Source organism: Drosophila busckii, chromosome 3R (assembly GCF_011750605.1).
Source record: "Drosophila busckii strain San Diego stock center, stock number 13000-0081.31 chromosome 3R, ASM1175060v1, whole genome shotgun sequence".
Taxonomy (NCBI): Eukaryota; Metazoa; Arthropoda; class Insecta; order Diptera; family Drosophilidae; genus Drosophila; species Drosophila busckii.
Window position 1 is genome coordinate 18,130,911 of NC_046607.1, and position 17,053 is coordinate 18,147,963.

A 17,053-nucleotide genomic window follows, 5' to 3' on the forward strand; every position below is an offset into this window, starting at 1 on the left:
CCTAGAAACTTTGTCTTTAATTAATTGCACAAGCTGCTGCTGCCCAAAATTTCATTTGCTTCAATTGACAGCTGACCAATTGAAACTAATTGAAGTATTATTGTTATTATTTTTTATGTCTTGTTGATTGGCCGTTACTTTGGAGTCAAGATTTTTGTGCTCTATAGCGCAGATAGCTGATGCTTGACGCAAACAAGTTGCAGTTACAGCAAAGTGTAAGGCGCTAATCAGCGTTAGAGTCAAGGCCAAGTAGAGCTGCAACCCGGTAATGCGCTTATCAACCTCAGAGATTTCAGATTGGGTATGCACGTCAGGCGACTCAGCTGTTCATATTTACATACTATATAGTGCTATATTATAAAACCGGTATAAACAATATAAAGCACTTGAAGTGCATACTATAGACAACGAACTGGGCCTAACCCAAGTATTTGCTATTATTTGCTTTTATTTTTTGCAGCTCAATGCAATTTGGCTGATTAGCAATCTTATCTGTAGTTAGTGCAACCTTTTAAAAGAAGCAACTGATTATGTTTTTCAATTTAAAAACTTAAACTAAAGTGTTTGCCTACTATAAATTTGAGCTAAAGTTAAATAAATAGTAACAAGTGCGTTGTCGCCTCTAGTTTTCCGCCTTTGGCACAAAACAAATTAATTAACAATGCACTGAAGGCTGAAACAGCTGAGCTACAATATCGCTGCACCCCTTCCCTTTTGCCTACACGACCCCCCGCGCAGTTCAAGCAGTAATTATGACTCGAGTGCTATGAAAAAAAAAAAACAGAAATTATGACTTGATAATGCGCTCTAGCTCAAGATAGTTAGTTATCTATGCATTGCTTTTAAAATTCAAATACAATATTAATATATTATTTTAATTGTTTACTTAGTTTTTATTTTGTTAAGTGCAAGGTCAAAATAGCAACTGCAATGTTTAGCAACCAACTGACAAAACGTCTAAGCTTTAGCCCCTTGACCTCAGTTTCCCGCTCTAGCTCATTTGGAGATCTCGTGATGTGTGGCTGGCTGGGCCTGCTGCACTTGAGCCACATTTGCTGGCTGGCTGCACTTGAAATACATTTTTCGAAAGTTTTCTAGAGTGTGCGGTGTGTTGTTGCCCAACGCGTGACTTGACAAACATTCATAGCATGTTTAGCATACAAATTCAATTTAAATAAATCATCATCATCAGCAAGCTACACTCATCTTCATGATGATGATGATGATCATGCAATTGACTGTGTTGGTGACGTCGCTATTTTAAAAGTAGACACACAAAAAATAAAATAGTAAACATGAACGTCTTCAGCTTATGCCGGACATGAGCACTTAAGCTATGCTCCAAGCTCATAGATGCTACTAAGGCGCCCATTAACATATTGAGCTCATGATTAGAAACAGACACTGATAGGCTACAAACTTATTGTTTTGATTTTTGAACCAAGCTGATTAACGCTGCTTACTTTGTATACATTTTACTTTTTATCTGTTGCCTACACAAATATTTATTACAATAGATAATTATAAATCCGTGTGTTGCAACAAAAAAAAATATACACACTTATCTCTAGCTGAACTAACCTAAGCAATTTTCAGTGTGCTGATTAAATTTCTGAGCTGAGTATAGGAAAACTACTAGCAACTATTACGGCATAATATTTAATTGATTTAGCGACAATGCGTTGGCTTCGAATGTAAACTAGAGATATATAGCAAGTGCTTCCCTGTTTATTTATGTGTTGCTAAAAAAAGAAAAGAGCAGCATAATCTATAAATGAAGTAGTGCTCAAACGGACGCAGCCGACAGCGCAATACGCTATAGCGTAACATATATATTTTCAACTAAACGTTACGACCTTTTGTTTTAAATTTACAGCGTCTAAAAATGTCAACAGCAGCAACAACACACACAAAAATAAAAGCAGCAGCAATTGTTGAAAATATTAGACGCGATCTCTCGCTCGCTCGCTGCATAATGCTTGGAAATTTTTATTTATTTTTTTAAAAATACACACACGCAGCAGCTCTAAGGTGTGTGTGGGTGGTGGCAGCAGAAGAAGGCGACACATGCCTTTGGGCACACGCGCCGACAACTTTGGCTGCTGGACCGACAGTCCACATCACTTAACATATTAATTGGCTCAAGTTGTAGAAGAAAAAAATATTTAAAAGACATATGAGCGTTGAGAATTAGTTGCGGCATTTGTGGTCATATGCGGCGTATGCGTAATTGTAAACGCAATAACATTGCAAAATATATACCCACCAGCCCAGCCGGCAAATAATGCACCTAAGCTATATACTATATATGCTACGCTTTAAATATCAGGCGAGTGTTGTTGCACTTTGTTTACATTTTGTTGTTGTTGTTGTCTTTACACAAACAAATCGTTTTATTTGCGCAAATTGCGGCCACCACACCAAGCAAAAATTTTGATAAGCAATCGCGTTTTTTTTTTTTACTTTTTATTTTAAACTAACTGACAAAATGACCAACTGACTGATTGACTGACTGACTGACCAGCGTTTGCTTAATTGCTTGAACAACGTAACGTAACGTAACGACAACGACGACGATGCGTCAAATCACATCAAATAGTGCGCGTCACTAGCGTCAGCAACTAGCAACTAGCAATTGTTGTTGTTGTTTTAATTTTACATACATTGCATTTATAAACAGGCACGACTACTGTCTATATAAATATGCATACTGAACTGAACGTTGTGACTTTAGCCTTGGAATGCTAAGCGCGATTGCAATTTTGTGTGTTTCGGTTTATTCCTGTTTCGACTACTGCACATCGCTCTATGAATGGCATAGACGACACTGCGCCTCTCAATGAGGGTGCATTTATAACAATCTGGCAACGCTACGCTACAATGTGCTTACGTTGACAATTAACTTAAATATATATTATGTCAGCCAATTATTTAACAATAATAGTTAATTTCACCACATACATGGGCGTTATTACAGCTTGCCTAACGGTCTGGCAACGCTACACAGTAAGGAGTTATTAACTATGGCTTCAAGTAATGCCTAACAATAATATTTTGTCACCCAATCATCTAACAATATTTAACATAATAGTTAATTTCATTTCATTTCTCCTCTATGAGGGTTACCAATGCCTTTCTAATAATTTGGCAACGCTCTACAGCAATATATAACTAACTATAGCTTTATGTAAGCATTAACAATTGACTTGAATATAAACTTGTCACTCAATCATCTAACGATGTTCAACTTAATAGGTTATTTCATTTCATTTCTTCTCTATGAGGTATTACTGATTTGTTAACAGTCTGGCAGCGCTCTGTTGAAATTAGTACTAAATTATAGCTTTAGGTAAGTGACTAAAGCCTGGACAACAATATTTAGTCACCCAAACAGCTAACAATGTTTAACTTCATAGTTAATTACTTAAGCGATGATCACGTTGTACTAAAATTTTAACAATCTGGCCACGCTGTGCTGCAATAAACTACTAACTATGACATTAAGTAAGCGTTGACAAAATTTTGTCACCCAATCATCTATAAATTAGTCAATTTCATAATTTCCACCCTCAATGGGGTTTATCACTGTTTTTGTAACCATCTGGCAACGCTGTGCTGCAATGAGTTACTAACTATAGCTTTAAGTTATGACTAATATGTTAACAATTAACTTGCATATATATTGACACCCAATCATCCAACAATGTGTAACTTAATTGTTAATTATTTAAACGTCCCTCGCTTTGCACTAAAATTGTAACTTATCTGTTAATCGTAGTTTTTGCCAGCTGACGCTAATGCAGCGCTACTTGATTGCTATTTAATCTTGTTATTCGTTGTTGACAACGACGACACCGCACAACTGGCATTTAGTTAATAATAATTTGTTGTTAATCATATGCTCTACTTACTTGTTAAGCCTCGATCATCATCAGCAAATGATAAGAATGCTTTATTCATATCTTGTGCTTGTTGTTGTGGTTGTTGTTGTTGTTGTGGTTGCTGCTGCTGCTCTTGTTGCGTATTGCTCTGTGACAAAATTGCAGCTGTTGCAGTTTTGGCTGCAGCAATGTTGCGTTTCTTGTTGCTGCCACAGCTTTGTGCCACAACAGTGGGTGGAGTGCTGCGTATTAATGAAGCGGTAACAGATTTTGGTAATTTCTCCTCAACGCGGCGTGGAGTGTTGTTGGTGTTGTTGCTGTTGTTGATGTTGTTGGTGTTGGCTAAATTGCTAAAGAGCTGTGAGGTGATGGTGCGTGGTCCAGGTGTATTATTTTCACGTTTGATAAGCAGCTCAGCTGCCAATTGTTGTTGTTGATTTATTAAAATTGCAGTTGTTGTTGTTGTCGTTGGTATTGGTGGGTTTATTATAGCAGCAGTTGCAGTTGTTGTTGTTGGAGTTGTTGTTATTGATTTTATATTTTCTATTAATTTTTCAGTTGCAGTCTCAATTGCTTTGGATGTGTCCTTAAGCTCTGTTGCTGTTGTTGTTGTTGTTGTTATTGGTGTAATTGTTGGTGTAGCTACTTCAACTGTTTTTGTTGTTGTTATATGCTCGTTGTTGTTGTGGTTAGTTTCAGATAATTGTTTTTGCTCTTCCTGTTGCTCACTTGCCGCCGTTTGTTGCGCAAGTGAATAAATCTCATGTTTCTTCTCAAGATTACTGTAAAAAGTTGACGTTGCGTTTTGTTAAGGATTTAACTCGTTAAAAAAAAATTTAAGTTTTTGCACTCGTTTGTTACACCACCGCAGACGAAAAAACGCGCGCGCGTATTTTAAATTTTTGATAAATTGCATTTGTTTTTTAATAAATCAATGTATGTGGGTTAGTTTTGACTTATAGCTAGAGCTATGCATAACTATTAATGAGTCTGCTGTATAGAGTAGCTGAACGTGTTATTTTGGTAAATAATTAAAAATGCTTGTTATTGGAAAATTTTATATATGTTAAGCGCGATAAGCGACAAAACTCTATGTGACTGTTAGTCTGTTATTCTGGCGATCACGTCTCTTTACCCTAAACCCCTTTGCTAATCAATAATCCGAGGCAAACTGTCGCCAGCAGCAGCGATAAGAGCTCAGCCAGCTTGAGTGGGTGTGTCTAACCAAATTGAACTCTAATTGAAGCGATAACAGATCCTAGCAACTAATTTGTATTGCAAATTTGTATCTGCAGCATAACAACACACAAAGCGATCGTGACTTGGGCTATGTCTATGACTAGAGCGTTTGATGCCCCCGCTAGGAATTGAGCATGATAAGATTAGAAAGAAAAAGAGACGCGTACTAAGGCTGCGACTACGGCTACGGCTGTTTGCATGCACGCTACGGCTGAGCAGAGTGCGAATTAGACACGTGAACTCTACGTGAAGTTGCCGTGCAAGACTCGTGTGAAGCGATAAAAGATTTCTTGTCATATGTTATTATAGGCGCTGATAAAGCATTAAATAAATATTAACAAGTGTTTGTTTGACAACAACAATGCCAAGCTATATTAAATTTTGGGGGCTCGTCTGTGGAATATTTGTAGACACTTCAAATTCAGTTTGTTATGCCAAGCAAGAGTTACCTGCATACGAAAATTGACGCTGCCTAGTCCGGAAGACAATCAATGGACAAAAGCAAATTGTGACAAATACAATAACAATAGCACACACACACACACACTAAAATAATTGCTTCAAGTTTTTTTTTTTCTTTTTTACAATTTGCGCTTTTGTTATTTGCTCGTTTTGCTTTGTTGTTGCCGTCAGCGCTGGTTGCAGCCGGTTTCAACCGCAGCGCAGCAGCGTCTAAAACTTAAATCATATTAATTAAGTTGCCCCGAAAATAAAAAGCGACTTTAAAATTAATAAACAAGAACAACTAAACGCTTAACTTAAATCGTACTGTGTCGTACCTTTGATTTCTCACATAAGAGAGCGAAGCTGAGTCAAAGTCGATCGCGTGATTTAAGCTTGCGCTCTCGCTCTAGCAAATGCATTTAGACAGCAAACACAACACTCAGCGGCACGCTTTTCAGCTTGTGCACAAATTAATTATGAGAGGTGACAAGTGCAAAGAGAGCGCGTTAAGAGTTAAAGAGATGCAGCAGCGGGCAGCGGAGTGCAGTAAAGTTAGTTTATGTGGCTGCCTGTCAATTGCCAATGGAAAAATGAGCACGTAAATAATTTTGAAGCACAACTAAACAAACTAAGCGAATAAGTTGAATCAACTGTTAGGCTAGATAAAATAACTAAAAGGCAACAATTTTATTTTATTGTGTAACAAACTGCGTCGAATAAAGCAAAACACAAACAGCGCCAACTTGCCAAAGAGACAATCACAATCACACACACACACACACAGCAGCGAGTGAGATAGAAAGAGAGGAGACAATTTTAAGCTACAGAATAAAATGAATAAAACAAATGCTGCTGCTGCTGCTGCTGCTGCTCTTATGCCGCTGCCTCTGCTGCTGCTGTTTATTTCAATTGCAGAGCAATAACGGAGCCGCAGTCGCCGCATGTGAAACTCAACTCAACGTAAAATAGCAGTAATTGCTTTTGACGAGCATTTTTTTATTTTTTGCAAAATATATGTATGTGCGAGAGAGTGAATCAGTTGATGTGTGTGTGCGCACATAAAAGGCAATGTGTATTAAATTGAATGAAAATAAAAAGCAGTAGGCAAAAAAAAAAAAATAAGAGACTACAATATAATAGAAGCTGAATTAAGAAGACTATAAATTTATATACACACACATACAATGACATGTTGTGTAATCAGGCCTATGCGTAGGTGGGCGTGGGCATATACATATACATATACATGTATGCCAATACTTATACGCAGCACTGTTTGCATATATAGCTGAACACACATATGACAACAATATGAAAATTCAATGCAATTGATTAACATCAATAAATAAAACTCGCTCAGCAATTTTATGTAATTCAAATTGCAATGCAACCGATACCCTCCTCTCGCTCATGCTCTCGCTCAAAAGCAAAATGCCAAAAAGACAGCAGAGATCTGCAGCGCTGCATTTGTTGTGTGATGAGAGCGAGAGAGTGAGCAGCGATAACACAACTAAGTTTGTACTTTCAAGAGAGAGAGAGAGAGATTGAGTGAGCGTAGGCAGCGCGACAGCAGACAGATCGTGCGTTGTTGTTGCTCGTGCTCCCACTTGGGGGTCGGTTAGCGTCAACGCCAACGTCAGCGTTGTGACGCGTCAAAAACGCATATTGCATTGAGTTTTTGTTTTTGCGTTTGCAATTTTCGGTCTCTGCTGCTGCAGCGACGCAACAGCAATCAGAGCAGCAGCAGCAATTAGTTTATAGGTTAGGTGCGAGTGTTGTGTAAAACGTTCCCCTTTTTTTTCAATCATTCGTAATTTGTTTATTAATTAATAATGCATTGCTCTATATGAGCTGTTGATGAGGTTGAATTTTGGTTTTGTTGTTGTGGTTAACGCTTTCCCTGCCGCGTGTAACAAACGTGCACAAAAATTTCTGTTCATTTGGCTTGTTTTGAAAGTTGAGCATTTTTATTTTATTTTGATAATCTTTTTGACACACACACACACATAAGCATATATGTAAATACATATATACATATGTTATGAATTTGTTGAGTGCGTGTGTGCGTTGTTGTTAAAACACGCATAATAAAAGTTTATTTTTGTCAAATATTTTCAACTGCCTAGAATACATACATATGCACACATATATGCCTATATAAGTACATATGTATGTGTGTAACTATTTTTTTTATTAAATTTTTGTTTTCATTTTTATCATTGGAGCAATCAACTTTTATTTCACGCTTACATTCGAGTTTTACATAATATTCGAAAATTGTTTTGGTTTTAACAAAATTGCATTGTGTGGTTAACGCTTTTTACCTTTTTATTTAACACATGTCAATATTTATTTTTCGTAAATCGTTAGAATGAAATGCAACGCGTAGTAGCTTGAGAAATTACTTTTGGCTTTTTGTTTTATTTGTTTTAATTTATTTACAGCGAAAGTTGCCAATTCTTGATTTTGTATGTTTATTGCTTTTGCTTTTGATATTTAAATTCTTTATTAAGTATATGTATGTGTTGTGTTTGCACAAGTTGACAAAAGTTAAACAAAATAAACAAACGCGTATGCTGGCTCAGGATATATAAATTAAAGAAAGCGAGACGTTTTGTTGAGGTTTTTGTTTTATATTTTGTTCGGTAATTGCGGCAAAGTGGCCAAGTCCAGTTTTTTTATATATTAAGTTTGTATAGATTTAAGTTTAGAAGGTGCACACGGAAAAACTCGTACGCTGAGGACAGCGCTGCTTGCCTGCACTAACGACGACGTACCAGAGACGAATGAGTGGAATTTCAGCGCAGCTGAAAGCTTGTAGCTGCGCTGTAACGTCGCTGTCGCCAGCAGCAGCAGCAGCCTGTGCTCCCCTAAGCAGAGAGCGAGAGCGCACGCCGCACAGACAGTTAGAATGAGCGCTGCTGAGTGTGATAAAGTTCTGGAAAAAGCACTCAAAAGAGCGCCGGCGCATTGGCACATTGAGTGGGCATATATTTTGAATCATGCTAGAGATATTGAGTGCTCCGCTCTTTTAATTTTATTATTGTTTTCATGTTAAATAATCGTCACTGTTTTTGTTGCTATTAGATGCTGCTGCATACACACACATATGCAATACTTAACTGTATGTATGTGTGCGGCTTTGCTCATTTGCATGCTTGAGTAATTGAGAGCTTTACGCTAATTGTTTGGTGTTTTTTTTTTTGTTGAGCGATAATGCTGACCAACTGAACAAAGCGTTAAAGGCCGCAAACAAACAAATACAAATACATATATGATAATACATATGAGCCGAGCCAGCCAGGCAGCCTAATCTGACTGTAAACCTGAACTATGCAACGGCGCTGATAACAAGATAAGGTAAATAGCAATTATTGTTTTATTTAATTTCTTTTGCTAATGATTTTATTTGCACACACACAGTTATGCTTAGACGCTAGATTGGTAATAGATATCGAAGCACATAAAAACAAATCAGCTTTAAAAACAACAACAACAAAAACCAACTCATTTCCCTTTTGAGCTCCATCTTGATATTTACGAGACTATTTCCCAAAAACGGGCCGGCATTGCCGTATGCGGCGCATTTTCCCAAACAGACATTCGCTAATTTCGTCATAAAACTAAAACCATTGCGTGATGCTCGTAAAAAAGGACACAAGCCGCAGCCCGCAGCCGCGCAGCCCAGTTGGCAAAATCGACATGAAAATTCAGCTGTGAAAAGTGTGAGAATTTAAGTATATTACTGTTTGTGTTCGTGTGCAAAAAAAACTTTTGACAACTTTGAGGAGACTCTAAAATTCACATAAAAACTGCAGCTGGGTACAACACATCACGTGAAAAGCGTTTGGCCTTCGGGCTAAGAAAAGTGCCATTTAACGTACTGGGCCTTGGCAAAAGTAATAAACTGTTTTCCCCACCCACACACACACTAACACTCTCTTCTCTTTTCACTTTCAACTGCAATTTGCAATAAAAATTTCATAATCCATCATAGCCGCCCCCACTAGTTTTTGAAGCCTTTTAAGCAAATTCTTATTTATTTTGCTCACTGCATTTCTCACAGCGCATAAAATGCGCATGTTTATGGAATTTTGTGACAAAAATAAACTTTGCGGATTTATACAGCAGCAAACAAAAGAAACCAAAAGTATATACATTTAAAATTAAAGCAAATAAACATGTGAATAAATTAAAAGCAATGTTTGAACGTCAAGTCGATTTGCTGTATTTTCTTCATCAATTTTTGGACAACTCATAGTTATCAGCTCGCAGCCATCTGCAACAGTTTTTCTTACATTTTCTTTTTATATTTTTTTGCATGCCATAGCAAAATAATGTTATAAAAATAAACACAAAGTGTGCCAGAAAAACCGCAAGAGAAAATGAAATTGCAGCCACTGCTGCTGCTGCTGCTGGAAATTTCAGCAGCCAAATGGCTTACATATGTATGTGGCTACCCCTTTGAGTGAATATATAGTATATATATATATTTTTGGAAACTGCAGCAACATGTCTGTGTTTAAGAAATGAAATGCCGAAATGAAAAAGAAATGTTTGAACGCAATAAAAACAATGCAAATCAACTGTCCGTACTTCAATCACCTTAAAAGCTTCCAGAACAGCACAGAACAGAACAGCCAGACATTCCGTTAAAAATATGAGCCAAAATAAATCAAGGCGCTGATTGTTAAGCGCCGCTGCCAACAACTTGATAAACCAGTCTATATATATAGTATATGTATGTGTGTAGATAGCGCTGTTGCTGTCTCTTTATATATATACATGTGTGTTTGTGTGTGTATATACATATCAATTATCACAGTTCATGTTACCCCTGTTACCACAAATAAAAAAAACGTCTAGCATCTTGCCTTGTCAGCGCTCGCAGCTAGACGAGCCCCCAAAAAATATACAAGGCTAAATCAAATGGTAACACAATTCCAAAGACAACAGCCATGATGATGACGATGACACATAATAACAGCCAAATGATTTATAACTGAGCCGAGTGCTCAATGGGCAAAGTAACAATTGTAAATAAACAAAAAGTGCCTCAGAGCTGTGATAGCTGGCTGTAACTACTTTTATTTAAAAGATACAAGCACTAACTGTTATCAGCTTAGGATTGAGGACAACTAAACAATTAACTAACTATGTTTAAGCTTTAAACTAAAGTTGCAGCTGATAAGACAAACTTTAAAGTTGCTTGGCAACAAACTGCATTGAAAATATTTCTTACTTTTTTTTAAATTTTATATTTTAATATATTTATAAACCTTTTTAACAAAAGTAACAGCTGATAAGACAAACTTAAAAGTTGTTTGGGAACATTGAAAATATTTTAGAATTTTTTTTATAATATTTATTAACTTTCTTTAACTAAAGTTGCTTGGCAACAAACTACATTCAAAATATTTATCAATATTTATATAATATTTATAAGCTTTATACGCCTAAATTGAAGTCTCACATTTTTTAGCATTAATTAAATATTATTTTTGTAATTTATAAGCCCCTTTTGTTTTTTTTTTATAGAGTTCGAAAACCTGTTATGGTTAAATTGTTGTTCAAAGTGGAAAATAGTAGAAAATATTTCGCAATTTTTATATAATATTTATCAACTTTATAGAACTAAACTGAAGTCTTGTATTTTTAGCAATTTGTAAATATTGTTTTTGTTACTTATAAGTTATTTTTGCACACAGTTTAAAACCCTGTTAAGGTTAAATTATTGTTGGAAAATATTATTAATACGCTAACTTTTTTAGCAACTGGCCTTTTAATAAACTTGCTGCTGATAATAAAACTTTCATTGAGTCTTGTGTTGCAACAAGTTCATTGATTAATAGCTAAAACAACTGTCATACAATATTAATTTAATAAAACGAAGATCAAAGTTAGCTATGTGAGTTGCTAATGGCGCGTGTCTAAGTTTATTGAGCGCAATTGTCTCAATTTTCCACTCATGCACTCTCTTGCGCTTAATAGTGGCGCCTCAGGGCCTTATAGAGCGAGAATTGCATTATAAAAAGAATTGCACGCCCACATGTCACGCAAACTATTGCGGCAAACGAATTAGCAAAACAATTTGCGCATTGGCAAATCGAGCAACAGTTAGTTACAACAAAATTTAGCTAAAGCGCAGCAGCAATATTTCATAATTTCGGCTGAGAATTGCTGCTGCCACGCAATTTACCAAATGATTTGCGAAATGTGTGCGCTGAGTAATGTGACGGGGAAACGCCGTCAAAAAATCACGTCATCGAATGCTTGACACACATTGACTGGAAAAATTAAAGCATAAAAATAGCCAAAGGTAGTTCGTGGACTACGTGCGTGTTGGTCTGTTCACCAAAGAAGCAGAGCTAAGAGCATGAAATGCAGCTCAAGAGAGTGCATGCGAACAGAACAGCTAAAGAGCTAAAGAGCACGCTTAAGCTTTGAGTCATGGTTGAGCGCAGCGCAGCAGCGCGCGAGAGAGAACGATCGACTGTCTGATCGGCTGACAGACCTGAATACGAAAATGTGTGCCGGCCGGCATCTGCTGTTTGCTAAAACTGGTTTTCACCTGGCGTACAAAAAAAAAGGCAGCAAACAAAGACAACACAGCAACTGATTTGGCAAAGCATACAATACATATATACATATACATTGATGAAACTGCGTGCGTATGTGTGTGCAAAAAATGATAAGCAAAACAAAGAGGGGCACACACGTAGATGCTTTAAAGTTTAAGCTGCCAATAAAAATTTAAAAAAAAATTACTAAGCACACTATAAACTAAAAATTGTTTAAAAAATATTTTAATATGTAAGAAATAACTTTAGAACACTCAAAAGCTAATAAGTAATGCACAAACATACACTTTAAATACCAAAATATGTATACAAATTTATTTTTAAATTTAACAAACGCTTGCTTACAACTAAAAATATTGCCTAGTACTTTAATAATTAATACATAATTATTTTTTACTTAAGCTCAAACTAGTTCTGTATATCAATATACCCTACTTCGCACAACTATAAAGCGTATGCTGCAAAACAGCAACACGCAATGCCCGAAAAAAAAATCAAGTTTCTTCAAAACACAACATAAAGCGCAAAAGAAAACAAAAGCCAATGGCAAATAAAAGCAGCAGCAACAACAACAACGAAGAGAGCAGCTCAAAAGTTTTGTATGCGTAGCTCTTAGCTGCTGTTTTGCTCTTTGTTGTTGTTGTTGCTACATATGTTTGATTTGTAGACTTAAGAGAGAGGACAGGAGCGAGGGTTGGGCACGTAATACGAGTTGCGAGGATGCTGCGACTGAAGCTGTAGCGTGAGTCTCATCACTTAATTTGACACCTTTGCATGATAAATGATCAATATCAAATAGCTTAAGCAGGTGTCTGCCAACTTGTTGTGATTGCTGCTGATATGAAGTTAAATACGAACTAATACATAATCATTAAAGCTGCGCACACATTTGTTAACATGAGCGTTAAAAATAATTTGCAATGCTACATTATAAAGAGTACACGTGACAAATTAAAAAACAATAACAAAACAATTTTGTTCACATAGCATAGTAGCAACAACAATAACGACGTCGGTAATTGACAAAAGCCCGTATCTGCTTATAAGCGACAAATTAGTGTCATAATGAAACGCTTTATTAAAATAACAAGCTTGGCTGCAGCAACAACAACAACAACAGACACGCAACAGCAACAACAAAAATTGTAGCCACTTATATGTATTCTAAAAAAATATATATATATATATATAATACAAATTGTTGTCTGCTTGCCATGATTGATGATGTGGCTCTAATGCCACTGAAATATTAATAAAGCATATACATTTGGCTTACAGTCATTGAATGCTTCAATTGAAACGGAAATTAGCGTCATCCTACTCAACCAAAAAACAAAGTCATCAAGCAATGGATATTTGGAAGTTGGTTTAGCCCCAAACTGTTTGCATTCTTTGTTTTTTCATTACCTCAAAAGTAAATTAATATTAAATTTGTGCTATTTGCACAGTCCCAACAACAATAATAATAATAACAGACATAAAATAGCCTTCAAATAATGATCAAACGTCACGCAATGTCCAAAAAAAAAAAAAACAAAAAATATATAAACTAAGCAAGTTGCGTTCTCAATTTTTGTGCCTGGGTGCGGTTTAAGCCAAAAACCAACCAATGACTTATCAAGGCAACTTTTAAAAGTAAGACAACAAGCAGACAAAGCTCAGACAAAGGCGCGTTGGCTTCTTCGGAAATAATGTAGTCTGCTTATGGGCAAACTGACACGCCATTTGAGGATCTCTCGCGCGCTCGCACATAAACATTTAATGAGCGCGCATAAATAACAAAAGCTAGAGCTACCAAAATATGAAAGACTAGCAGCATGCGCTAAGACTAGAAAAACACTTGAAAATAAGTGGCAATAATTTCAGAAAATAAACAAAATAAACTGAAATTATTCTAAAATGACTAAACTGCATTTTAAAGATAAACAAAGCAATATATTAGAAATAACTGAAAATACTTTAAAATAAATGTGCATAATTCTAGTTTGAAGCATAGAAAACACTTCAAAATAAACTGAAATAATGCCAAAATCGTTAAATTTCATTTAAAGTATAAACAAGGCAATATTTTATAAAAACCTATTCGCTTTTATTGTTTCTTATGCCTTAGTCTTCTTAATCTAATGAAAAGATCTTGCTTTACTTCATATTATTAGTCTAAAGAGCAAATAAGCTGCAATAATTGCAAAGTTATCAAACTAGTTTTCAAAGTAATTCAAATGTTAATGAAATCTTCACAAGAACTATATTTTTAGAATTTTGTTTAATTAATTTAATAAAGAAAAATGACTTGTCTACTATCTTAGAATAACTTGCTATTGTATACACTTAAATATGAATTAATGTCTTAACTTTTAAGTAAATTCCGTTTAGTTTCAATCGATTTGCAGCGTCTATAAACCTTTTGCTCTTACTTTCTACACAGGGTATTCCAAATAAGTATCTAGCTAAGCTTATTGGCAATTGGCCTGTGCTCTTTTAATAGCGCTAGCGCCCATAAACAAAAGCACAAAAGTGCTGACAATGCACGGCATGAGCGGTGTTAGCTCTTGCTACACGCACGTGCCAAGGCAAAATTAAACTAAAAAAAATATATTTTTATAGGTCTTAAGGTCAACAGCGCGCTGCGGAGCAATTAATAGAAATTTGTAACTAAAATTTGTAGCTTTAAATGCGCTGAAGCGCAGCTTTAAATGCTTTGGCTGCCTACGTGCTTTGCTTAGCGCGCATCCTGTAAATGACAGGACAAGAGTCAGCACATGTGGAACTCAAGGAGCATATGCCTATATAACACTAATGTCTAAGCAGTCAGTCATCTGCAACGGCTGTGTGGTCATTTGTAAGATTTCTAAACCAAACGAGCGAGTCGAATGAGAGGCGCCCACACACAACTTGGCAAAATACAAAATAAAAACCACCACGTGCTCAACAACATTTCGGGGCTGCATGTGACTAAAAGACTATTATTTGTCTATATATACAGATATATTTGGGTTTAACTGGAAAATTTTTTGTGATGACACGCGCGAGTAGCAACTCTTGCTCTCTCACTCACTCATGCTCTTAACTATAAGCAATAAAATCAATCTACATACATTGACAGAATTCATGTGACTTGAATAAGAAATGTAGGCGAGCGCATATTTATTAATATATAGCTGCTATATATTGCTTAGGCAAATAATAAAAAGATTTTCTGGAAAGCCTCAAAAAACTTTAAACGGCCAACATATTTAATAAATAATATATAAGCCTTCAATTCACAGCATTTTGCTTGATTTTTTGTTGCTCTATGAAAACAACAAGCTGCTAAATAATTAAAACTATATATATGTCAACTCAGAATAGCTTTGTCATGTTGCAAGCAAACAAACAAAAGCTATTTCCAACTAAAAAATTAAATGTATGTATTTTTAAGATTTATGCGTTGCGTTTTTTATGCTCACGCGGTTTGCTGGCGACACTTGCTGCTTAGTGCCAAATTATCATTAATAAAAATAGCTTAATCGTATGGAATTTGTTTATATTTTATGCTGCTGCTGCTGCTGTAAATTGGCTGAGGCTCTTGGGCCTTGGCATTGCTCCAGCTCACGTAGACCTGCGTGTTGACCAAGGCGCCTGTAAGTTTTAGTTGTAATTATTACACAATTGGCCAAGCGTCTTAGGCATGTGGCATAAGTTATGTTAATTAAGACATTTTATATATTAAACTATAAGAAATTCTATTAAAATAGCATAATTTTAATCTATGCTGTGCCTTGTGTGTGCTTATGTCAGCAAATTTTAACGACTTTGATATTATTTGTCAACGAGTAGTTTGCGTGTTTTTGTTTTTTTCGCTCTTCTGTCTCTCCACGCATATTTTCATTTTAATATCTTTATGCTAGGCAACGTCTCATTTTGTCTGCCGTAGCTTGCGTAATTTGCAATTACAACGCCGCCGAACCCCCCGGAAGTGAGCAACAAAACAAACGAGTTCCAAGTTATAAAACGCCAAATGTTTGCCAACGATAAGGAGCTGCCCCAAATATATATAAACAAAGCTGCGCTACTACGCAGGCCTTAAACTAGCTTAAAGTAAAGCAAAAGTGACGGGAAATCAAAACACTGCGACAGGCTTGAAAGTTTCCGTCCTTCCTTCCGTCCAAGCAACTTCAAAAATTGACGTAATGAAGGCAAAGATAACTGCAATCGCTCACTTCAAATAACGGTAATGTGTACACGTGCCGTACGCTGAGTAACAGCTGCACACACACACACACACAGGTGTGTGGCACGCTCAGCTGTTTCTGCAGTGCTACAAACAAAAACTTGTTAGCCAGGCTCACACCTCATGCCCGGGACTTTCACTCAAAGCAAATAATGCTCAACATTTTTGCTGCCTACTTTTAGGCCTTGCGCTCGCTCTCGCTCACAGAGCATGCGGCCTAGGCGAGACCTTGAACTCCAAAGTTCTTTTTTTCACTTTCATTGCGCGTTTTGGAGCTTGCTCTAGCATTATGTAATCCATAGCATGGGAGAGCGTTGAGCGTTTAGGCCGTGCAGTCGCATGGAAAAATGAGCCACAACTTTCACTTTCAGCAGTCAACGACACCCACACGCTCAACCAAAAGCGCTCGACGCGCTCTCTCGCTGCTGTTGTAGACACAAAATTCAAATAGCAGCAACGCAATAAATGCAAAACAACAAAACATATGATTTCCAGCGCTGGTTTAACATCAAAGGGCTGAGCGACAACCAGAGCGACAATTTGCTTTGAAATCGAGCGTGTCATAGGGCAAGGTAAAATTGATTTGTTCATTGACCCACACACACACACACGAATTTCTTAGGCAATTCTCACATCATAGCCAACGCCCCATAGCACGCACTTAGCGCTTACATTTGATTAAAGTTTAATAACAATAA

General features: G+C 36.4%; 1 protein-coding gene across 2 annotated transcripts in view; it reads right to left on the reverse strand.

Moving 5' to 3' along the window:
• LOC108603149 (protein similar) overlaps positions 1-17,053 on the reverse strand; it is a 59,061-nt gene that overhangs the window by 11,433 nt on the left and 30,575 nt on the right. For both annotated transcript variants that reach the window (XM_017991697.2, XM_017991698.1), the window contains exon 8: positions 3,912-4,663. In XM_017991697.2, coding sequence (XP_017847186.1) covers positions 3,912-4,663 — 752 coding nt within the window. The remainder of the gene's footprint in view (positions 1-3,911; positions 4,664-17,053) is intronic.